This window comes from Ambystoma mexicanum, chromosome 2p (assembly GCF_040938575.1).
Source record: "Ambystoma mexicanum isolate Mex_15411 chromosome 2p, UKY_AmexF1_1, whole genome shotgun sequence".
Lineage (NCBI taxonomy): Eukaryota > Metazoa > Chordata > Amphibia > Caudata > Ambystomatidae > Ambystoma > Ambystoma mexicanum.
In genome coordinates this window covers 1010617094-1010641491 of record NC_090923.1, presented here as the reverse complement: position 1 = coordinate 1010641491, position 24398 = coordinate 1010617094, and the positions used below count along the sequence as shown (strand labels likewise).

The 24398-nt window shown below is 43.2% G+C and overlaps 1 protein-coding gene across 2 annotated transcripts in view; it reads left to right on the top strand.

The window, feature by feature from the left end:
- Positions 1-24398, top strand: part of PCNX3 (pecanex 3) — a 1956057-nt gene that overhangs the window by 490518 nt on the left and 1441141 nt on the right. For both annotated transcript variants that reach the window (XM_069644841.1, XM_069644840.1), the window contains one exon: positions 9620-9740. In XM_069644841.1, the coding sequence (XP_069500942.1) occupies positions 9620-9740 (121 nt within the window). The remainder of the gene's footprint in view (positions 1-9619; positions 9741-24398) is intronic.

The window sequence follows — 24398 nt, the reverse complement described above, 5'->3', positions numbered from 1 at the left end:
GGTAAACCGTGGTGTTCCGGTTAGCGTGGTGCTTGGCACAGGCAAGGCAGCCGCGAGATGGTCCAGGAAGGCGAAAAGACAGGCAAACTGGTTATCCCCACCAGTCAGACTGGAGATCTCCTCTGTCGTTGGGAAAAGTGGTGCGACGGTTCAGCAGGGCTCCACCGGTGGTGTCGTTGCAGGTCGGCTCGGCTTCTCCCTCCTCGGATTCTTTAGGTCCTGTGGCGACTTCTGAAGTTCCAGTCCCCAAAGCCCTGCTTTTATGCAGAAAACCCCCATTCATTCAGCCTAGCTGTCACTCAAACATGCTAAGTGGTGAGCCGGGCGGCTCACCACTTGGGCCAATCACACAAGAGTGCGACTTGAGTTGCCAAGGCAACTCAGTCCAGGGTGCCTTAACCCCCTCCCACACCCCCTCTGGTACCCAGACAGAGTGGCACCACTTTTGAAGGCTTCTGTGGAGAAGCCCGCCAAAAAGTGGAACAAAGGGCTCGACTTGGGTTGGAGTCACAGAAGCGAACACAAACACCATTTTGGAACCAAGTTTCGGCAAAAAATACCAACCAGTGAATTTATATTAATTTAATAAACCGGCGGGATGTTTGAGGCTATATTAAAAAGTGGTAGCCTCGAACAATGGGAAAATCCCATAGGAATAAATTCACGGTCGAATATAAAAAGTAGTACCCACTGCCACCAGCCAAAACTCGGTCGGGGGGGACTGGACAGTGCCCCCTCGAACAACAGACCCCGGGGCAATCGAATTGCCACAATATGATGGTCTGTACTGGTTCTGTTCACAATTTAAGACAAGTAAAGCCAATGGTGACTTTACATGCCCTAGGAGACAGTAGTCAGTCCCAGGGTGTGGAGTCTGTTGGGGGTCGCTACGACACCCCTGGGTTACTGCACGGAGGGTGCTGTGTAACCCACATATCAAAAACACATGAAACCCTATGGGGTAAAGGACCCCATAGCCCATAGAACACATACAAAGTCAAAGGAACACCTCAAATCATGTCTAAGAGTGGGAGGAAAAGAGTCTCACTCTTAGCAGGAGAAAAAAATAAACCCCAAAAAATCCAGCAAAGCTGCTGGGGGACTCGCTAGGTTTGGGAAATTAGCCTTAACAGAGAATTCTCCCTAACAGGTCTGGCGGTGCAGGCCGGGGCAGTGAAGCCCCCATCAGGTGGACAATAAAACTCAACGGCGATTAGCACAAAGCAGAGGTCTGCCCAAGGAACAAAATAGGCTGTGAAGGCACACCACTCTGAATGTGTAGACAACTAGGAAGCAAAGTTCGCAGTTAGGGGGGGGCCACCAAGGACATCTCAAGGAGAGAAAAGAAAAAAGGCGGCTTACAACGAACTAAAGAGATAGGGAACCTCCACCGCCTCAAGGAAGCAACATGAGGGGCTTAAGGGGGGAAAGCACAGATTTGAGAGCCTGCTTCCCCACCTGCAGATGCGTGGCACCAAAGGGAAACAGTCCCTGGGCCCGCAGCCACCTAAGAAAAGCCAGAAGAAGGCACTATTACAAAGTTCTTGGCATAGGGAGCCAGTGGAACCAGCGTAGGAAGAGCATCCACAACAGGAGGTGCAGGAAGAAGAAGAAACCCCGGAGACACAGGTCATGGCCCTGAACAAAGATGACCTACAAAAGTGTCTGCAGGGCATGGAGGAAGGAATGATGGCCTCCTTCCAGCAACAGATCGGAGGCCTGAAAGAGTACTTAAAGGAAGTATTAGGAGAAATTAGGGACATCAGCTCTCTGGGAAGCAGAGTGGACCTGACGGAGCAGGAGCAGTCAGAAGTGGAGGAGGAGGTGCACCAGAACGCAGAAATGTTAGAACAGATTGCTTCCGCCACACACAATCTTGAAATCTAAACAGAGGACTGGGAAAACTGCTCTATGCGCTCGAATATTAGGATCAAAGGCCTGGCAGAGGCGACCTCGGACAGGGTGCTAAAAGGCGCGATTCAACACTGCTTCGCCACTCTGCTAGCAGGCACCACCCCGGAAGAGATGAGAATAGACAGGGTACATAGAGTGGGACCGAAGAAGAGCAGAGAGGGGAACAGGCCCAGAGATGTCCTAGCAGCGCTGGCTTCGTACGAAGAGGAGGAGAAAATATTGAAGGCTGCAAGGTGTCAAGAGTCAATAACAATAAATGGCTCAGATGTCAGTCTCTTCCAAGAACTGGCGACAGCCATCCTACAGAAAAGAAGAGCGATGGGCCCAGTAACCAGGAAACTACAGGGAAAAAAATGTCCCCTATAAATGGACGTTCCCGTTCGGGTTGATATTCCCATGGGCGGGGAAACAACAGAGGGTGACACCTGTGATGAACGATAGGCAGTACTAGGGCTGGAAACTGAGGAGACAGTCTCAGTGGAGAGGAGTAGTGAAGCACACAGGTGAGAACCTAAGCCCTGGGAATGGTCCACGGTACACGGGAAAAGAGAAGAGAAACTGAAAGGCCCCCAACCTAGGAAATGAAAGAGAAGAGTTCCTCCGCGAGAGCGGGATCCAATCGGACACTCAAACGACCAATAGATTCGATCTGATAACAAGGTGATTTCGCGGGGAGGAGGAGAGGCACCACTTGGAGTTGCATAGGTTAAGTAACCCAGGGGCCTGTGTGAAACATGGGTCGGTGCCCACCAAGTGGTAAGAGTCCACGGATACAGAGTCAGACCTGGGGGGAGGTGGTGGGGTGAAGGGGGAGTTCAAGGAGGGCAGGAGGAAAGGGGGGGTAGGAGGAACCGCAATCACAAAGACACGGGACGAAAGGGAAAGATCTCAAGGCGCACAGTGAAAAGGGAGGTAGGGGCAGGACAGACCAATGGGGAAACCATTAGTAATTCTCTCACATAATGTGAGGGGCCTGAACACACCAATAAAACGGAAGAAGGTTCAAACTCGGATAAAGAAACACAACGCAGACATATTCCTACTGCAGGAGACACACAAAAGGAAGGAAGACAAACACAAAATACAATTCCGGCCATATACACAACTGCACCAGGCGAACGCAAGCAATAAGACAGCGTGAGTAATGATTGGCTTTAGGAACACGCTGGGCGCAAAAGTAATGAATACTCTAGTAGACCGGAATGGGAGATGCATATTAATTCAGGCGCAGATAGGACAGAAAGCCTTCACTATAGGAACCATCTACGCTCCAAACATAGGCCAAGACCTGTTTCTTAAACAAGTCTTGGGGAAACTAGAACAATTTGTAGTCTGGGAACTAGTAATTAAAGGGACTTTAATATGACCTGGCATCCAGAGGTTGATAGGAGTGGGCAGAACACTTACAAGGGCGTACATCCCTCGGAGGCATTACGCCAGATAATGGAGGGAATGGTGCTAAAGGATCTATGGAGGGTGAAAAAGGGACAGGAAATAGGGTACACACGCTTCTCGTGTGTGCATCAGACTCGAGAATAGACTACGCATGGGGGACCCCCGGATATTGGGTCACTCAGAGACTAGAACTGTCGGATTATGCTTTGATGAAGATTTCCATACGGGAACTAAATCCAAATTGCCCACAACGGTCATGACGGCTTCCAAGTGAAATATTGAGGGACCTGGTATTGCGAGAAAAGGTGAGGGGTAAGATAATAGAATACTTTACTCTGAACGCTGTAGCAGGGACCCCGATGAGGAGTGTATGCGACGCCTGTAAAGCAGTGCTGAGGGGGGAATTGATCTCTTTAAAAACCCAAAGGCAAAAATAAACAGATTAGAGAAAGAGCTAGAGGATGCATTGATGATGCAGACTCAATATTAGCAGCACAGAAATCAAGGGGAAACTACAATAGTCAGAGGCACAGAGACAACTTCGGCTCCTCAACACAACGAAGACGGAAAGTGCCCTTCTACGGTTAAAACAAAGGTATTACTTAAGCGCAAACAAATCAGACAAACGCTTGCAAGGCTCGTGAAACAGCAGAAGGGTCAGCAGCACATAGAGGGAATAATGTTAGCAGGAGGGGAGCTAACAAAGGAGTCAGCAGGGAAAACCATGGTATTCGAAACATATTATAGGGAACTATACGCTACGAGGAAACCCAATGTCAAAAAGATACAGGCATTCCTGGGGAATATAGAACTGCCAAGGATGACAGTGGGAAAGAGGGAGAGCCTGGACCAGGAAATAAGAGGAGGTGGTGGAAAGGGTGATAAAAAAACCTACTGAGCAATAAAGCACCGGGGCCAGACAGCTTTACCTGGGGATTCTATAAACCCTACTGTAATGAGGTTAAGGGATTCTTAGCAAAGCTTCTTCAACTATTTTAGGGAGCGTGAAGGGGTAACAAATTCCATGTCAGAAGCGAAAGTAGTCCTTTTTTGGAAGCCAAATAAAGACCTCAAACTGTGGTTATATAGGCCCATTGCGCTATTGAACATAGACGCCAAGATCTACACTGGGATATTACCAGAGAGTGTGAAGGAGGTCCTCCCGGGGATAATTGGACAAGTCCAATCAGGATTTATTAAAGTGGGACAACACCAGAAGGGTGATATACCTCATGGAAAAATTTGAAATGAAACGAATACTGGCCGCGATTATCGCGCTAGACACAGAGAAAGCTTTTGATAGAGCGGAGTGGCCGTGATTCGGTTGGGCTTTGGGCCTCAATACATTCAAATGTTTAGAGCTGCTATAGCACCCCGATGCTTTGCCTGGCAATGAACGATCACATCTCTGAAGCAGTATGCATAGAACGAGGAACGAGACAGGGATGCCCCCTGTCTCCTCACCTATATGCTATTTACCTAGAACCCCTGTTGGCGGTAATGTGGCAGAACCAGGCTATTGAGGGGGTGCCCTTTGGGGGGGGAATACATAAAACGGCAGCATACGCAGACGATATGCTACTTACTTTAGTGGAGCCGGAGAAGTCGATACCTCCCATAGTTGCTGCACTCCAAGTACAAGAAGGGCTATCTGGCTAAAAAAATAAATATGGGAATGGCAGAAATAGGACTCCCGGAAGATACGGCCAGGCATATAAAGAAGTGCGCCCCTTTTAGGGTAGCGGAGGGCAGCCTAACATACCTAGGCATTAACCTGATGAGCAAGGTGGCTGCATTATATAAAGCAAACCTAGACAGACAGACTTTGCAAAGTGGTCCCCAATGTGAATCTCATGGAAGGGATGCATAAACACTGTGATTAGATACACTGCCGATAGCTTTCCCCAATACATTCTTTAACATCTTAAACACACTAATGTCCAGAGTGTTTTGGCAGAATAAACGTCAGAGAGTAGCGATGGACGTACTGAGGTCCCATAGATACAGGGGTGGAATCAGACTCCCTAACATATACCAGTACTACGAAGCGCCCACACTCGAGCGGTTGGGGAATGGTTCACAGAATGTACAAATAAAATATGGGCGCGCATGGATAGGGCGGTAACGGGGATGTCCCTATCAGGCCTGCTCTGGCTAAAGGGGAATGATAGACCTCCAAATGCACGCCAGAGCAGGGTTCTTCGCACAACATGTGACATCTTGGACAGGAGACTCAAGAATGTGCATCTGTCGTCAATACCATCCCCCCTTCACGCCAATATTCAACAACCCCAACCTCACTCCGGGGAGGACAAAAGGTGCATTTAAAAAATGGAAGGAAAAGGGGTGCGAAAAGATTGGAGACATGCTAAGGGAAGGGGAGGTGATGTCATTTGTAGACTGCAAGACACAAGTAGAAATGAAAGAAGATCGATTTGAATACACCCAGCTCAGACATTGGTTGAGACAAAAGGAGATTTTACAAGCTGCTGCGAGGCCACTAACCAAATTTGAGACATTCATCACCTCGCACTCGGGGGACAAACACCTGCTGGCAGATATATACAAACAGTTGCAAGAATTCCCAGACATAAGACCATGGCCGTACCAAGTTGCTTGGGACAACTCGATAGGGGAAGCAATACCCATGCGTCAATGGGAGGAGCTATGGAAGAACATCACAAAATTGACCAGGTCTTCCAACTGTGCGAGGCGTGGTACAAAATGATGCTCCAGTGGCATTACACCCCCAGTAAACTGCAAGATGTTTCGATCCACATCTAAGAAATGCTGGAGGGGATGCGGGGCAGTGGGGGATTGGATGCTCATCTGGTGGTGCTGCCCCAACATCAAGAGATTCTCTAAAATTTTTGAAAAGCGACTGTGCAACAATGGTGCCTCCAAAACATACGGGTGCTGGACATGAGCTGATATGGGAACATATACATAGGAGGACACTGGAAAGAAGAGGCCTAGACGCCGGGAGATGTGGAGGGGTAGCGGTTTCTCTTGGGGAGTATGGGGGGATGGACGGGGAGGGGAGAAGGGAAGTTGGGTTGTTGAGAAATGTTTACTAAATGCTAATAAAAATACATTTAAAAAAAACATGCTGTTCCAGATCCCTTACTGTGCCGCCAGTCACTGGGTTACTGCTTGCAAGGCCATGCAACTTCTGGGAATGATGGCTTCCTGCGTCTTCATAGTTCCTCATGCTCGTCTGTGCATGCGCCCCATGCAGGAGTGGCTCTCGAGCCAATGGTGTCAGGCCAGCGGCCAGTGGGTTGATCTAGTGGTTGTCTCTGCAGCCCTCATTTAGTCAGTGTAGTGATGGGCAAGGGAAAACCTTCTGCAGGGGAAAACCTTCACCACCCCCTCAGTAGAGCCCGTCTCTGTCTGGGTGGGGAGGGGGGCGGGACTCACCTCCTTCAACAGACCGTGCACAGTGTGTGCTCCCCATCAGCAGCGCCAATCACATCAATCTGTTGGAGCTGCTTGCAGTGTTCAAAGCCCTGAAAGCCTTCCAAGCACACCTTCAGGGGAAGACTGTTCTGGTCCTTATAGACTGTACCACAGTCATGTAATAACTGAACAAACGTGGGCACTCACTCTATAGGGCTATCAAGACTGTCACAGAACATCTGGAAGTGGGCACTCAAACAGGACATGTTCCTACTCTCACAACATATTCCAAGGGAACCCATATAGCACGAGTGGCAGTTACAAGAGCACATTCTTCTCAATGTCTTTACAGAATGGGGTTTCCCAGAGATCAACTTGTTCGCAATTCTGGAGAATACCCAATGTCCAGATTACGCCTCCAAGTACCCACAAACGCTCCAAAGGGAATGGTTTCTGGATTACATGGTCCATGAGATTTACCTATGCCCTCCCCCCCAACACCCCCCACCACCTTCGATTCCCCTTCTCAACTGGATAGTGCACAGTATGAACCGGGAATAAGTCACAATGATCCTCGTGGCACCAATGTGGGCCTGACAGCCTTGGTACTCCCATCACATGGAAATGTCGGTCTCCCCTCCCAGGAAGCTGCCATGCCCGTACAACATGCTGTATCAAAACCAGGAAGAGACACTGCATTTGTGCCCCCAAACACTGAATTTAGCAGCTTGGCTCCTGAAGTCGCTGAGTTTAGGACACCCTTAGCTCCCTCAAAGATGCATGGACATACTTGGGTAAGATCGAAAAACCCAAGACCTGACATTGCTACTCCAACAAGTGAAATTGCTTGGTTATCTGGTGCAATACTAAACAAGTCAATGCCATTGACTTCTCCCCTAAAGATATTGTCCTTTATCCAACACACCTATTGGACTCGGATCTTGTTTTCAACTCCCTAAAGGTCCACCTGGCGGCTATATCTGCGTATACCACATCCCAGAGCAAGGTTTCATGGTGGAAAATCCCTGTCATTAAAGACTTCATCCCCCTATTTCCAACCCAACTTCCCGATGTGACTTGAATGTTGTCCCCACCTGCCCTCCCCTCTTGGAGTAGAAGGAACATAGACCTCTTACACCTTCTCTCTTCTGTACTCACTCACACATTCTGCAAGGCTCACTCACGGCAGAAGATAAATAACCGATGGGACCTCGATGCATGAGGGATTTTGGGTACACTACACTATACGTCACGTTAGGGATAGTGTTACAGTCATGCCCATGTTGATGTTCTTTTTCAATCTTGGAAAAAAAAGATGCAATACTCTGTGATTGCCACTAGATGTCTGACTATATGCACAGCATGGGAATCTAAGCAGATGCAATCATCAGAAATACGATTACGGTGAGTAATGTATGTCCTATAGTATCAGTTTGGATGCAATCTCTGATAATATTGTGAGACCGTGTTTGTTAATTTTTCTAATCCGGTGTGTGAGGAGCAATATATGTTGATTTTGAAGCAGCCTTCACAACAAGGAATGTTTGGCTATGTATCTAAAAGGTGTCACCAAAACCCAGATTGTCACCCCTTGCATTGAGATTGCCACTGATGATGTCTGATAGATGTTAAGCATTGGTTCTGTTGATTTTATCTTGCCTTGCATTGTGAGCATTACAATACCCTTGTTGGCTTGGTTCATATGCACCTCCTGACTAGAGATATATGAAGCGCATATCATGTGTGCAGCAAATCCTATGTATAGGACATCGTATTTTTGACCTTTTTGTAAAAGATGTCCATATGAATCTGATGCACTAATGCTTCTTGCTTTATAACCCAATGCATGACGAAAGTTGAAATTCTATTCTTATGGCCACTACGAATCACATGTATACTTTCCTATACCCAAGCCTTATTGCTGAGTTCCATTTCACTGGGTTTTTTCACCAAATGTACCACATTATTTACTGCAAAATGTGGGGGAACCCTCCCCCATTCCACCTTCCTCTTCCACCCGTTTCCCTTACCCAAAAATACTTTCTATAAGCAAAAAAGTGGTTAAAAGAAAAGCAAAGAAAATCCGCAAAACTGTCTTTCAGCAAAAGTGGGGAATATCTTACTAGCCCTTAGCTTGGCATTGTGCACATATAGACTATTTGGTAGCTGATGAATATTCTAACACTGGATGTTTGTAGAGACCAGTTCTAAAATCGGTGTCAGTGAACTTGATATATAAATTGAAAAGTGGCACTAGAGCACACACCTGCCAACTGCCCCAGGTGAAGGGAAAAAGGTAAATGGCATTCCTTTCAAACTCTGTTTTGCAGCTTCAGTGAAAAGTATGAGACAGACTTTGCGTTTTTGTCGATGCATGACAACTGCTCAGAGCCGCATGTTGCCCAGCATCATTCTCTACCTCTATTCATGGCTTCCCCTCTTCTCAGCTTTTTGCGCTCACTTTCCTTTTGGCCACACTCCGCCATTCTCTTCCACTCCCTCTTCTCTTTATCATTGCCACTTTTTACCTTTCATATAATGTGTTTGTCTCTGTTCTGAATCTTTTACTCTTTTGTCTTTGTGGCTCTTTTCTTCTTCATTGCCACTCTCATTGCCATATTCTTTTATGTTGATTGTACTATTCTCTTTTGCTGTTGTTTACCCTACTTCTGCAAACTCTCCATGGCTCCCCTATTTCACACCTCCTGCACAGCTTCCACCCACCTTATTCTACTTTGTTTTTACTCTTTTCTCCAAGCTTCTTGTTCTTTCTCTACCTGCAAACCCTATTTTCTCTTGCCCTGGTCTGTTTTTCAGGCTCTGGCTCTTAGTTGCTGCTCTGTTTGCACCCATACTTTCTAGCTTTTGCTTCCTCTGTGCCTTTTATTTCACAAAATCTATGCACTTGTAGGTGAAGAAGGAAGCAAACGGGACCGGTCAAGTAATGTGAAAAGGACACAAGCCATCAGACGTCGCCACAATGCAGGAAGCAATCCTACTCCACCATCGTCTATCATGGGGTCTCCACCCAGGTAAGTTGTCATACTTATGACACTTTGTGTTACAGAAGGGCCTGAGCAAGTGCAGTTCTGATGATGTGCAGCAGTCCTGTAATATTGCCTATCCTTGGATACATATTTAACTAACAAACACACAAAGGTGCTTGTGCATCAATTTTGGTTTCACAGGCTATGCATAGTTCATCATGTAGTGGTAGGTCTGGAGTATTAAGATTTTCACTGAAATCTAAAAGATGGCACTGACAATGATGTTGCAGTAATACATAAATGTACAGGTCACCCACAAATGCTCCCTCAAATAGTTATTTTGCCGTAATTGGTTCAGTCATGGAGTGGCAGAATGGAAGAGAACACTGCAGGGACAACCATTTGGAGACTTTGGCACTGAAGTCACACAAGGAATTCAACAGGTGTAAAGGTCAATCACAAACATTAGCCTTAACTGACTTTAGCAGATGGAGTTCTGGCGAAGTATTCCTCCAAGGGCACCCCTCAGTGAGTAGAAACTGTGAGGTGTTTCAGTTTGCGGTGATGGTGCTACCTGCTTAGAGTACTAGAAGATACTGTGGATTGAGTAGGAATTGAACTTCTGGATGGTTTGGGTAAGCTTAATTCTAGTTAAGTACTTTGATTAAATTGTTTTACCCTAAGACTGGTGGGAGCAACCAGTCTCCTATCCTACTCGAGGAACCTCAATCTTCTAAATCTACATAGGTCTGTCATTGAATGTAACCTTTTTCCCCCCCTCACTTCACCTTCACAGTGTTGCTTTTGCTTTAGTATACTTTGAATTGTTTATACTGTAAATTGGAGTATAACTTTGTGGGTTCCCTAACATTTTAACTATAGCACATGTCTTCTTTTATTAATAAATGGTATATTTTTATACATTCAGTTACTAGTAAACTTTATTGGGTGCACATGCCACCAAAACACCCTCTTCTCCTAAGTCTTAGCCTTACTGCTCAGCTAACCCTACCCAGAGACCTGGGTTAAAACAAAGTATTAAAAGCACTTGACGGTCCACTAGATTACCTTTCCAGAATCCCACACCATTGTAGATGTTGAAACACTCTCCTAGATTACAATTCTCATTTGATGTACCCAAATGAAGCCTAATTCAGAACTAGATAAAACAGTGAATCGGAGTGGAACTGGGCTCCAATCAGGTTCCAGCCTTCCCATTTTAGGAAATGATCCAAGCTTTTCTGGCTATAGCCCTCTATTATCAGTCAAAAAAGATGTGTTTGTGGATTTTCTTTTAGCAAATGTTGAACCTCTCTCCTGTGCCTCCCAACACTGCTGCTGGACTCACTGAGATTATTTTTCCATTGCCTTTGAAGATGTGAGACTTTATTTTTATCTCACTTCCCTCTTGCGTTTACTTTTGTTTTAGGAACACTGACCCCTTCTTTTAAGCTTCCAGTGTGGGGAGACTTCTTTGCTACATTTTGGCTTTCATGCTTTACTTTGGCAGCACCCCCACCTTATGTAGTATGCTGACAAGGACCTGTTGGGGTTCCTTTAAAATGTAATTCTGGGTTCACTGGTTAGTGCCTGGACCTACCAGTGCAGAAGTGGTTATCTCCCTTTTTTTATTTGTGTTTCTTACAGTTTGCAGCACAAGCCGTCTTACATGGATTGCTGTGAGGATACTGTGTGTCCCCTTGTCTTTGTTCTAAGAAGCCTTTTTGCTACTTTCCAGGCATCCTCTGAACAGGCTGGTGGCAGTTGCTACTTTTTTCCTTTTTTTTCTTGAGGCCTTACCCAGGCTGCTTTTTTTAGCTGCAATAATTCTCTTGGGCTGCCATATAGCCACTTATGGCCTGGGGGGTGGGGGGGCGTAATTGGGGTGCGTAACATTTTCAGCCCAAGCCCACAATGTTACAGCCCCAACTTCCAGAAAAAACGGAACACCATACCAACCTCTCGCCCCCACACATTCTCAACTATATATAGTACACCTTATTGCTATTACTTTCCTTTTATGCTGCTTACCTTTCAGTTATGTTTGTGGTGTCAGAGACCCAAGGAGCCTCCCCCGTATACCAAACGTAGTCTCATGATTTCACAAGGATAATCTACTTTGGTTAAATGGTAAAGTTGGAATTGAGCCTAGGTTTCCTCATGTAAAAGTTTGCAATTTCACAGCAGGCTTCATCTTGTCTATCTTTTAGTTTTAGACCAATGTAAAGAGGTGGAGGAGCTAGATAATTTGTAGAGTCTAGTCAAGGGGTCTAGCTTCACTCCAAGAGCCAAACATGTGCTGGCAAGATCCATACCTGGCACACTATCTACTCACCCCCCTACAACATAAGGACCTAATTTGGCGTCCTGCCTCCCCACCAATATGCATAAATGATTAATATTTATTTATGAAGAAACATTAAAGATTATAAACCAATATAAGTGAGACTGTCTTATAAAGATTGTTAAGGAAAAACAAGGCAAAGCGATTTTCTCATGATCACATAATGTGTTAATTGTGGAAGGCATTGATTTGAGCCTTTGCTTCCTGGCTTCACAGTTTCCAAATTTAGACAGCAGAGGGAAGGGGGACTTAATCTTGTCCTATTGCATCTTCAGTATTAGAACCAACAACATGCTTTCTGCAAAGTTTTTCAAGGGCTATACTAGTACAATGTTCAATATATATGGCTTATTTTATTTTTAAACATCTTTTTATTAGTATGTCAACAAATACGTGTCATCTCAATATAGTACAGGGGTGTTTAGCAAGACCATAAATAACCAGTTCATCAACATTTTGTTAATTACATAACACTAAGTAAGCATTGCAATCAAAATCATCCCCTAGACATACTAAGCTATTTACAGTTTATGCAAGCAGTAAAGAAAATAATTGTAAAAGATATATACATCATTTATATTAGGACACAGACACAAATACAAGACTTCACACAGACAAACACTAAACTATACTACCTACAAAGAAGATAGAGGAGGAGGGGGAGAAGTAGAAAGAGGAGAAAAAAATAATAAAGACAGAGTATCCCACTCTTCATCATTATCCACATTTAATAAATCAGTCATATAGGGCATTGAATGGTCCCCACAACAAAAGGTAATCTTCCTCTTTTTCTCTAGCCTTGAATGATAATTTCTCGTGGTTTGATAAAGTTTTGAAATCTACTAACCAATCTTCCACTAAAGGCTTCCAAGTTTTCCTGACCCGGAGAATCAATCTTATTGCTATTAATATAACTTTATCTATCCAATTGTTATATTTTTATACATTTCTTACACTTATCTTGACGCAGAAGTTATATTATGTTCTCTGCTGATCTCTGTAAAACTATATCGAAGATCATTTCAACTCTATGAATCACCTCATTCCAGAACCTTTGAACTCTTAGGCAGCTCCAAAGAAGATGCAACAGGGTACCCCTTTCAGTCTCACATTCCCAGCATAACTCATCTGTCTGTAAATTCAATTTGTACATTTTTACCGGTGTCCAGTATACCCTACTTATTACTTTCTGTCGTATTGTTCTTAAATTTAAGTCTAGACCCACATTGGCACTTACCTTTAGTATAATTATCCACTCATTATCTGTGAAGACAGTATTTATATCCATTGACCATGTAGTTCTTAGTTTTTCCCATGCCGCAACATATTTGTTTTCTAATTGCATAAAGTTCATGTATGTACGTACAATATATTCTTGTCATGTAAGTAATTGGCACAGTTCAGGTTTAACCCCCAAGAAACCATTCACCATACTTTTCCTGATGTTAATTAATTAAATTAAATCCATGTATCTCCTTCTTTCTCCTGTACTCAGAATATATTTTCTCTGAATCTCTTCAAACGACAAAACACGATCTCCATCCAGTATATCACCCAGAGTCAAAATGCCATTCTTAATCCAACTCTGCCAATTGAGGCATCTATTGTTAAGTTGTAGTGCATCATTATACCAAAGTGAAGCATCTTCACTGAAACCATATATCTGTTTATTTTCTCCCAACCACATCCAAATAACTTGTCTAGTTGCCATTATTGGTTTTAGCTTCAATCTACAGGCCAAAGTTTTTCCCGTAGTATAAAGGTTTTGTAAATGATACAGACTGCAACTGTCTCTTCCCATACGCAACCAAAGTGCACCTTTAAAATCATCATTTTTGTAATAATAACCTTTCTTAAGTAGAAATGCCTTACAGTATTTTTTCAAATCTGGATAACCAAATCAACCTTCATCAACTTTATGCATCAATATATATCTTGGAATTCGAGGTCTTTTTCCCAAACCCGATAAAAAGCTTTGGAAAACCTTCTCAGTCTGAGTTATTTGCTTTTTGTTAATTAATAACGGAATTGACTGGATAATGTGCAATACTTTTGGCAATAAAATAATCTTAATTGCATTGATTTTCGCCCATAGTAACAATTTAAAATGCTCCCTTCTTATATAATAAATAACTTTTATCTATAACTTTATCAATGTTATATTGAACAATTATCTTCCAATCACCAATGATGTATATACCAAGATACTTAACACTCTCAGATGACCAATTACAATTCCACAAGTCTGGAATGTTTCTGTTACAATTTTTTGACAAAGGGAAAATCTTAGTCTTGTCCCAGTTTACTATATGACCCAATAGCTTACCTACTTCCGCAAACATCTGCTTCAGTAATCCACATTTTTCCGGGTTTGACAATAAAACCAACATATCATCAGCATAGGATAAGATTTTAACTTCTACCCTCCCAACACACAATCCTTTAATTTTTCCACATTGTTTGATATAAGCAGCTAGTGGTTCAAGTGCCAAGTCAAATAAAAATGATGACATGGATCATCCTTGTCGCTTGCCTTTAGTCAGTTGGAAAGACTCAGAAAGCACACCATTCACAGTCACTCTAGCTTTAAACTCATGATGAATCCACTCGATCGTTTTCATAAAAATTGGTCCAAAACCCATTCTCAACAGTGTGTACTCTAAGAACCTCCAATTGACCTTATCAAAGTCCTTTTTTCGCATCAAAACCTATGATCCCCTTTGAGTCTTTTTTTTTATGCATTCCTATTACATTCAATACTGTCCTGATGTTATCATATCCATAACTCCCGGGGATGAATCCCACCTGAGACTCATCAACCAGATCTCCCATATTCACCATAAGCCGATTTGCCCATATTTTTGTAAATATCTTGAAGTCTACATTTAGCAACCAAATCGGCCGATAATTACCACACCTTTTGTGATTCTTAATGGGTTTAGGGATTACAGTGATTATGGCATCTGTCATTGATCCACGTATTGTTCCTGATGCCAAAAACCCATTAAAAAGTGCACATAAAATCGGTGATAATAAACTAACACATTTTTTATAAAACTCTGTAATAATCCCATCTGGCCCCGAGGATTTTCCATCCTTCATTTGTAACATGGCTTTATTCACCTCTTCCACTTTTATTATGGATTCAAGTACCAATTTTTGATCACTTCGAAGTTCTGAAAGTTTTATTTTATCAAAAAAATTCTGCAACTCATTTTCATCAGGATGTAAATTCTTCCTTATGTAACTTCTCATAAAAATTCCTGAATTTATCGCAAATTTCTTCACTTCTATGAAATGTTTCTCCTTCATCATTTTCAATCGATGCATGTGTCAGTCATCAACCCCTTAAGCTAGGCATGGTTACCCCCTAACTCGTAATGACCCCTAATGTCTTTAATGTTCCATGAAACAAAATGTAATGGTTCAATATCTCACTATACAAGTACATATGTTCTTTTCTGTAGATATGAAAATACTTTCCATAATCTCAAACCTTCTTTCCTTAATAACAATTGCGAGATATAAACACTCGACAAAGTAGTGGGAAAAAGAAAAGAGAAAGAAGGGAGACGGAGAAGGAAAAAGAAAAAAAAACACACCAAAACACACATAAAACAACATTTGTTACACACATGTATTTATCACTTCTAAAAGTCCAATTATCATTAGACTTGTAATAAGCAGAAATATATACATCAAAACATCTATCCTGAACTATACTCACCAGTCGCCCCATCCTATCTCAACCTCATATTATAATTTAGTCTCTTACCTTACTTTAAAGCCATAACATTTCAAAATCTACCTCATATTCTAAAAAATTATTTCCTGCAATCTATTTAACTTTCCTAATAATTTTAAATCTATATAATTATAACTTTAAACTAGGCCTTACATCAAATCACCATAAACTGGCACTCAATTACATAACAGCATTCTTATTGGCTCACCTATACATCAATTAACACTTTACATTTTCCCTTAACATCAAATGTTCTAATGCCATGAAGGGTCTTAAATCCACTGCCTCATTACCAAAAAATAGTTAGCTGTCATTAACTACTTTTTACTTAACACACCTTTTTAACGATATTGTATATTGATCCATGTACTATCATTCTGCAAGAACATTTATCAAACTATAGTTAGCCAACATTCTTCCAACTACCTCCCATTTGCCCAGCCATTCAAGAACCTAAAGCAGACAAATCTGCTTCATTTTTTTTTCCTGGCAGCACAGTTCTTGGTTAATAACTACCTTATTCTTCCATATCCCTTATGCCTCCTTAAAGCCCTCCCAAATTTTATAGTATCACCGTTATTTTTAAAGCCTCTGCAATGTTAGCCTATCACAATCATACTTACGCTTACCAAACTATAAAGTAGAGCACGTACCTTAAAATTCTAGCATGTAACCATTTTTTTTAAAAATAGGATTTCTCTGGCTTCCCATTCTTTGACATAAAATGAATCGTGTGCAAGTTCAATTGCTTGAAGGAATTTACATCTTACCAGCCTGCTACTCCAGTTAATATCAACATCTACCTCGACAAACACATTAAAACATCACTACAGAGTCTATTCAACTATTCATTATGTAGTGTTTCATCACATCAACTACCATACAAAGATAACATTTTAGAGTTCCCAATGGAGTATATCTCTCAGTAGAAGGCAGTAGATTTGGTGTCGCATTTTCCTTTCAATCCAGGACACATATGGTAAAATGAGGCAGATAACTACTAAGGTGTATAGCGTCTTCTAGCTTGAATGCAATCTATTCACTGAGTTATCCTTAGAAGTTTTATTCAGCGTATCCAAACTTAATAATCTCTTCCAGATGTCATGTGGACTAGATAAATGTATCCCAGAAATACTTTATCCAACAAACTGGAGTTTAAAGAAAAGTCTGTAGAAGTTCGGCAAGCCAGATGTAGTTCGTATAATGTAAATACTAAATATTAACCTTTATGTAATTTCCTTAAGATAAAATGAAAGTTCTCATGCAATAACTCATTGTTAAATGACTGTCATACCAGCCCCACAACTTAAAAAACATGTGCTCCTTCACGTATCCCAGTCCAACTTCCCCTTTATAAACTCAGTGAGCTTAGTCCACACTGGTCATAATTCAAATCTAGTTATTTCTCTGTCCACGTAGACGTGCAGTAGTCAATGAACCCAAGAGAGTGAATGTTCAGGGTACAGCACAATATCTGGACTGACAATAGTCTATATTGAAAGTTATGTTTACTAACTCTGCATGACTCCATCAACATATCTTTTAGCTGCACAATAATTTTTCAGCTTTAAAAGTGCATTTTCTCACCACCAAAATATGAGATTCATGCCTGTCTGCGGCAATTTCCATGTTGGAAGTTAGCATGCCCACGATTCTTGAAAGGTATTTTTTAAAGTACCTATGGCTTTGACAGTTTCCTACCATTCAACACCTCTTACACAATCCGCTAACCTTTACAAAACGAGGAGAGTGAGGCAACGTATCACAGTCATTTGATGTAGCTGATAGTAACTACCGGCATCAAGGGAGGTAGACCCATAAGTAATATGATGCTCCGAATTGTCTCTCCCCGTTGGATCATATGTTTGCATACCTCCTTCCAAGTTTCTGCGCCACTACAAATGAGTGCATGAATCAAGCACTGTGACTTTCTTGATGTTCACAACACCCCCAAACTTTCTTTACCTGTTGTAACCTAGTCTCGCCTTCGACTCGACCGATCCATGTACAACCCCAACCATGCTCCCTGCGGAGTGCTGCAGGTCAGTAAGTATTAATATTCAATCCGATGGGTTCCAAAAAAGGTTCACAGGCTTTTCAGTGTATATCGGGGTTACATCCGAGAACCGTCACTCCATTGAGAACAACTACTCGCAACATCACGTCACCACTCAGCCGTCCCTTCCGTACGGCATTTCACGGCGTAAAACGAACGATTGAATAAACCACCCTTGACTCACTGTTTTAATAGCCAATGCCACCTTCTCACCATCAGCCACAGCCATGCATTGCTCGTCCTTCAACCGCAGTGTTCCTTCACATTACGTCTGCCTCATGTACATCACATGTTTTCCAGGGAACAAGGTGTTTTCTTTAGATAATCTCGTACGACGAGCTACTCCATGAAAATACATTTCCCGGTGTTTCCAAATGTTCTGTAAAGATTAAAACAGTTACAATAACGGCAAAATGCTGGCGGCCATCTTAAATATATATTAAAAAATCTTATTTATTCAATTAAAGTGTGTAAAAATTACTAAATGGAACCAAACAAACCTGAACTAAATAGGAAGAAGTTTTAATCTTCATTCAATGTAGCACTGATCTTCCTTTGTTCTTATTCAACATTGTATTTGTTGTTTTAAGATCTGATGAAGTACCTTCCATTGGATCTAGGTCTGTCAAAAAGGCTTCTGCTGACATACACTCACTGAATGTATGTAATTGTCCTTCAACCACAACTTTTAAAATGGCAGGATAGATCATATAATATTTTAAGCCTTTTTCTCGAGCCTTAATTTTTGCCTTTTTCCAGGACATCTTTACTTGTATTTGTATTTATTTAAATTTATATAGCGCTTTAATCCAAAGCGTTTTACATGAGGAACAAGCAATTACAACAAGCAATACATGACATTGAATCAAACCAGAAAAAAGTACAAGGAACAATTTACATTATTGATGAGGTTAAGTGCATATGGAGGGGGACCAAAGGGAGAGAGGAGGGTTAGGAGGTGAAGGAGGGGGAGGATTCAGTAGAGAGAGAGGAAGCTGAAAGATGCTAGTGAATGGAAGAGGTAGGATTTTAGAGAAGTGTGGAATGAGGGGTAGGAGGTAGTAGAGCGGACAGGGAGGGGAAGGCGGTTCCAATGGAAAGGAGCGAGAAGTTTGAAGGAGCGGAAGCGGGAAGGGGCACAGGGTGGAAGAGGAGGAGAGAGAAGGAAGAGATCTGCAGAACGGAGAGAACGAGAAGGGGTGTAAAAAGTGAGAAGGGAGGATAGATGGGGAGGGGCAAGACAATAGAGGGCTTTGAAAACTAAACAGAGGAAGTTAAATTTAAGCTGGGAGTGAAAAGGGAGCAAGCCTAGTGAGCCAAGGGAAGAGGAGATGGAGTCGTGAGGGGAGAGAAGGCAGTGGGAGCACATAGCTAGATAGATTTGAGGGGAGAGATGAGAGGAGGGGAGTCTAGCAGTTAGAGAAATGTGGTGAGAAAGAGAGAGGTGGGGGTCGATGTGGAGACCAAGGTTACGGGCATGAAGAGAAAAGGGAAGTTGGGAGGTGGGAAAGAGAATGAAGGGAGGAGGAGAGGGAGGAGGAAGAGTGTTGACAGGGAAGAAAAGGAGCTCAGTTTTATCTGCGTCGAGAGAAAGGAAATGAGAGGACATCCAAGATTTAATAGCACAGAGGCAAGAAGAGAGCTTAAGGTGGATGTCAGGTGATAAGGAGGAGAAAGAAAGGAAGAGCTGGGTATCATCCGCATAGAAATGGTGTGATACACCAAAGGAGGAGATAATGAGAGTTAGGAAGGAAGTATAGAGTGAGAAGAGAAAGGGGCCAAGGACAGAACCTTGGGGAACACTGTGGTTGAGAGGAAAGCTAGGTGAGGAGCGGCCACCACAGGATACTGAAAATGTGCGATTAGAGAGATAGGAGGAGAACCAGTCGAGAATGGAGTCTTTAAGGCCAAATGAAGAGGGAGAATTAAGGAGAAGAGGGTGGTCAACAGTATCGAAGGCAGCTGAGAGGTCCAGTAGGATAAGAATAGAAGAATGCTTAGAGTAGCGAGCAGAAAGGAGAGAGTTGAAGACAGAGGTGAGAGCCGTTTCTGTGGAGTTAAGAGGGCGGAATCCAGATTGGGTGGGGTGGGGGGGAGAATGGTTGGAAATGAAGGTATAGAGTTGAGAATAGACAATGCATAGACAAAGGGAAGAAGGGAGATGGGGCGATAATTGGATGCAAGATGGGGGTTAGCAGAAATGTTTTTGAGAATGGGGATGATAGTAGCACGCTTTTTGTTTCCTCCCCAAGAAAGGTCTTTAATTTCACAAGCTTTTTTTAAAATAAGTGCTTTCACCAGGAATCTCAAGAACTTTACAATAATATGTCTTGGTCTCTCACCTAGTGAGGGTTTAGGTCTAAGTGCTCGATGTGCTCTCTCAATCTCCAAGTTGACAGCAGAATCCAATTTCAAAATTTTTGGTAAATTATTCTGTAGAAAGTCCATTATATTACCTTTTTCTGAATTTTCTGGAAAGCCAGCCAAGCAAAGATTATTTCTCCGAGAAAGGTTTTCTTGCTCTGACCATTTAGAGATGATCCTTTTGTTATCTTTTTTCAATTCTCTAATCTGGTCCATCAACTTCAAAGTCCTTTCATTCACAACAGTTAGATGATTCTCAACTGAGTCTACCCTCCTGGACACTGCTTCAAATCTCTCCTCTGACTTAAAGAGGGCTGTTTTTATCTCAGCTATGTCCAATGTCATCTTGCTAAGCAATTCCAAGAGCCTATCCTCTTTGTTCTCTCCCTTGTCTTCTTGTGAAGGAAGCTCCTTTCTGTCTCTTAGCTGGTTGTGTTGTTTGTGGGGTACCTGGTACAGACGTGTCCAAGCAAGGATCAGTTGAGGCCTAGGGCAGGAGCACAGCAACTAAGCTGCCATTCCCTGGAGCTGTCAGTTCTAGAATCACCAATAAATATGGCTTTTAAAGCGCTGGTCACGTGATAATTTAAGCTGACTAAATATGAGAGAAGACTTAAATGAAACATATATTCATAAAGCAAGTATGCATCACTTCATCAGAAAAAAGAAAGTGGTGAGCCAGTAGCACAATCTGGTGCAGTGGCATGCAGGTCAGGCACACATCTCAGCAACAGTTACTCAATTTGCTGACCTACCTTTCCAGATGTATACCTCAGTCTCATTTACCCTATATTCCTTACCCATCACGGTCAGTGTTTCCTTCCTTTGCACCACATCCGCGATTGCCCCTTCACACTTTCTTCCTTACAATGACTTTCAGATTGCCATTCCCCATTTGCTCCATCCCTTAACTCAATTCCCCTTTCCTTACATCACATGCACCTCATTCCCTTGCCCATATTGCTATGTCACCCATTCCTTTTCACTTACCCCCTTCCATTATCCAAGCTTACATGTAGACGGTAGACCATTTTGATTTGCTTTTCTGCCTCTGCCAGACATAGCAAGAAGCTGTGGCAGGGATCTTTCTGGTAATTGTGACTATGGGGTCTGTGCTTGGACAATAATTCGGCAAATTCTCTAACATATAACAAAAGCTTAGGAAACATACTTTGAAAAGAAAAGTTATGGCCCAAATCAAAAGTGGAGTGTACCTTCACATACTTAAAAGAAACAATTCTAGGGGTGGTGTTCAGGCAAAGGCCAATAGTACCAGTATAAGAAATGCAACGTGAACATACAAAAAAGAACATCAGATTTGGATGTATAGAGTTGCAAAGTGAAGCGGTATGGACGAAGCTGGGCCTGTTCAGTACTCGTTGGCATGTCCCAAAGGCAGCAGCAACAGAGCGCTGTCCAGCATTATTATTATTATTATTTAATATTTGTAAGGCACTGCATGCCCATAGACCTCAGAGCTCACAACATAAAATAAAGACGGGGCCAATAGATTCAGTGGAATCAGTAATCAGGCAGATAGAATTTGAAGGGTACATTTATTCAGTCTGGCTTAAGATTGAACTAATTACATTTGACCTGTTTTTTAAATTCCACAAGTGTCTGCTCTTCTGATTACCAATGGAAGGACATTCCAGGACGTAGGTACCTGGACGTCAAAGCTTGTGCCACCAAATTTAACAAGCTTACATCTTGGTTGATCCATTTGAAAGTTATCCTGGGATCACAATATGTGAGAAGACTGATTTACCTTTGTGCGTTCAAAAATGTGTTTGGGAGCCATGTTTGTCCAACATAGATAAGACAAGTTCCTGTGTACTATCCTATGTTTTATTGGCAGCCATTGAAGATCCATTCTGGCATCCGATACATGGTCCCGTCTAGACAAGCCATGAATGACGCAAACTGCGCCATTCTGAGTAACATGCAAGGATTGGATATTGGCTTGGTATGTACCAGTCAATAGGCTGTTGCATCAATATAGCCTTGAATTCACCAGCCCAGTGGCCAATAAGAAGCTTAGAAGTTTAGTTATATAACCACAGCAGGACCGAATAGATGAATCTTGAGTTTTCGTTGTAAGGTCTTCAGTTAAATGAACTCCCAAGTGTTTTAACGCTTCTGGCTATGGCTATTCTACTGCCTGAGATAACAAATCTTTCATAGATGGTACTGAGTTTTTTCAACCGCATGCCAGAGGCTACTATCAAAAGCTCTGTTTTGTCCCTATTCAAAGCTAGACAGTTGGCAGCCATCCAGGTCTGAATTGCATCATACACCATGTTAATAGCCTGCGAGTCGTACATATAATCACCTGTAAACTCGAGGCCGACCTTGGTGCCAAATGCATTAATCCACACCCTGGTGGTCCAAGAGACTGAGTAGTGGCCTGATGTAGATGTTAAATAGTGTTGGGGCAATACATGATCCCTGTGGCACTCCACAAGGTAAGGCAACAGGAGTAGAGCGGCATTCATCGATTGCCACTCGAGCCGTATGAGGTCCCAGGAACGACTCAATCTATTTGGCCACCAAATCAGAACAACATGCCTGATCCTTTAGTCTGGTCACCAACAATGAATGGTTGACCAAATCAAAGGCCGCTGAAAGGTCCAACAGCATAAGCAAAGCGTGGCAACCTTTATCCACTACGCTGGTTAAGATGGATTTAAGGTCCAGCATGGCAGTCTCGTTGCCATGCCTTGCTCTAAAGCCTGACTGACGTTTCCCCAATATACCAGATTCCTCCTCAAAGTCCTGGAATTGCAAATAAGCCTTTGATCCATAACGTTCAGAAAAAACAGCACCTTTGTGATGGGGTGATAGTTTTTCAGTACTGCCGGTCAATGTTGCTTTTCTTTAGGAGCGGCGTGATCCATGCCTCTTTCATACCAATGAATTTAATTACATTTCAACCAGTGAAGGAAAACAATAAATAACGTCATGCATTATTTCATTGTAATTGTTTATATATACAGTGCTTATACACAGTGGAGTGCTTCAAAGCAGGATTGGAATATAGAAGTCATTCTTAGATCTTGAAGTTTCCAAATGATCTAAACAGAAAAACTAGTATACTACGCCTGACGGCGTTTCTCCTAGTGCAAGTGCATTAAGTGTTAAGCTGGGAAGATGGTACATAAAAAGGGGGAGGGGTGACAGGACAGACTAACTTATTAGTCCTAGTACATTTGGGTCATGCATGTTGTTATAATCTATCTTGGTGGTGAGTCATTGAAATGGAATGTGTACGGTGTGAATGCACGCGCCTACAGAGCTACTTGGGTGACGTGTGTGGGTTCTAAGAAAGTCAGTTGGTGTAGCCCGCCGGGTGGGAAGCCGGTGTCTGTTCTCCTACGAGTAAACCTGTACTTGGAACATTAAAGCCTTATATGTAACTTACCTGCACGTCTGGACTACGTTATTACACTGGCGACGAGGATGGGGGCTGCTGCGGAGGGGGCAGCACAGCTGGAGAAGACACTGCCCTCCAGTTCAAGATCCCACCCGGCGGGGCTCTGACCAGAGAGGACGACTGTTGTTGGTCCGGACCCTTCCTGGACTGTTCTGGTCTTGGTCCCTCTCTTTGGTGGCTGAAGTTACAGCGTTGGTTCTGGTGCTGGTGGGAGGACTCCCGTCGTCCGCAGCGGGGGATGTTGTCCAGTGCCCCCGGGTCCGGAGTGGATGGTCCGGTCCAACTGGTGAGCCCGGTTATTCGTAGCAGGGGTGTCTTGTGCCCCTGGGTCCGGAGCCGGAAGGAGAGAGGCGAGTGCAGCCGGAGTCCATTGTCCAGTGCTCCCGGGTCCGGAGCTGGATGTCCCTTCTGACGTGAGGATTCCGGCGATTCGTAGCGGGGTGTCTTGGCCCCTTGGTCCGAATCCGGAAGGAGATTGTTCGAGGTGCTGGGCCATCGCTGAAGGTCGGGAACAATGGATTCCTGGTGAGCTCTGCCCTGCGCAGCTTTCGGTGCTGTCGGTTGGGTGCCTGTCCGGGGGTTTCCAGGAGTTTCATCTAACGTGGAAAGCGGCCGAGGCAGTGAGCCGTTAAGTACTTTGGTGACACTATCAGTTGATAGCTCCCTGCAACCCATAGATGGCGCTGTGGTGCGCGGCCGTCTGCAGCAGCTGAGCGTTCGCATTTTTTTTTTCTCAAACTTTCGTAGTGTGGCTGTTTAGT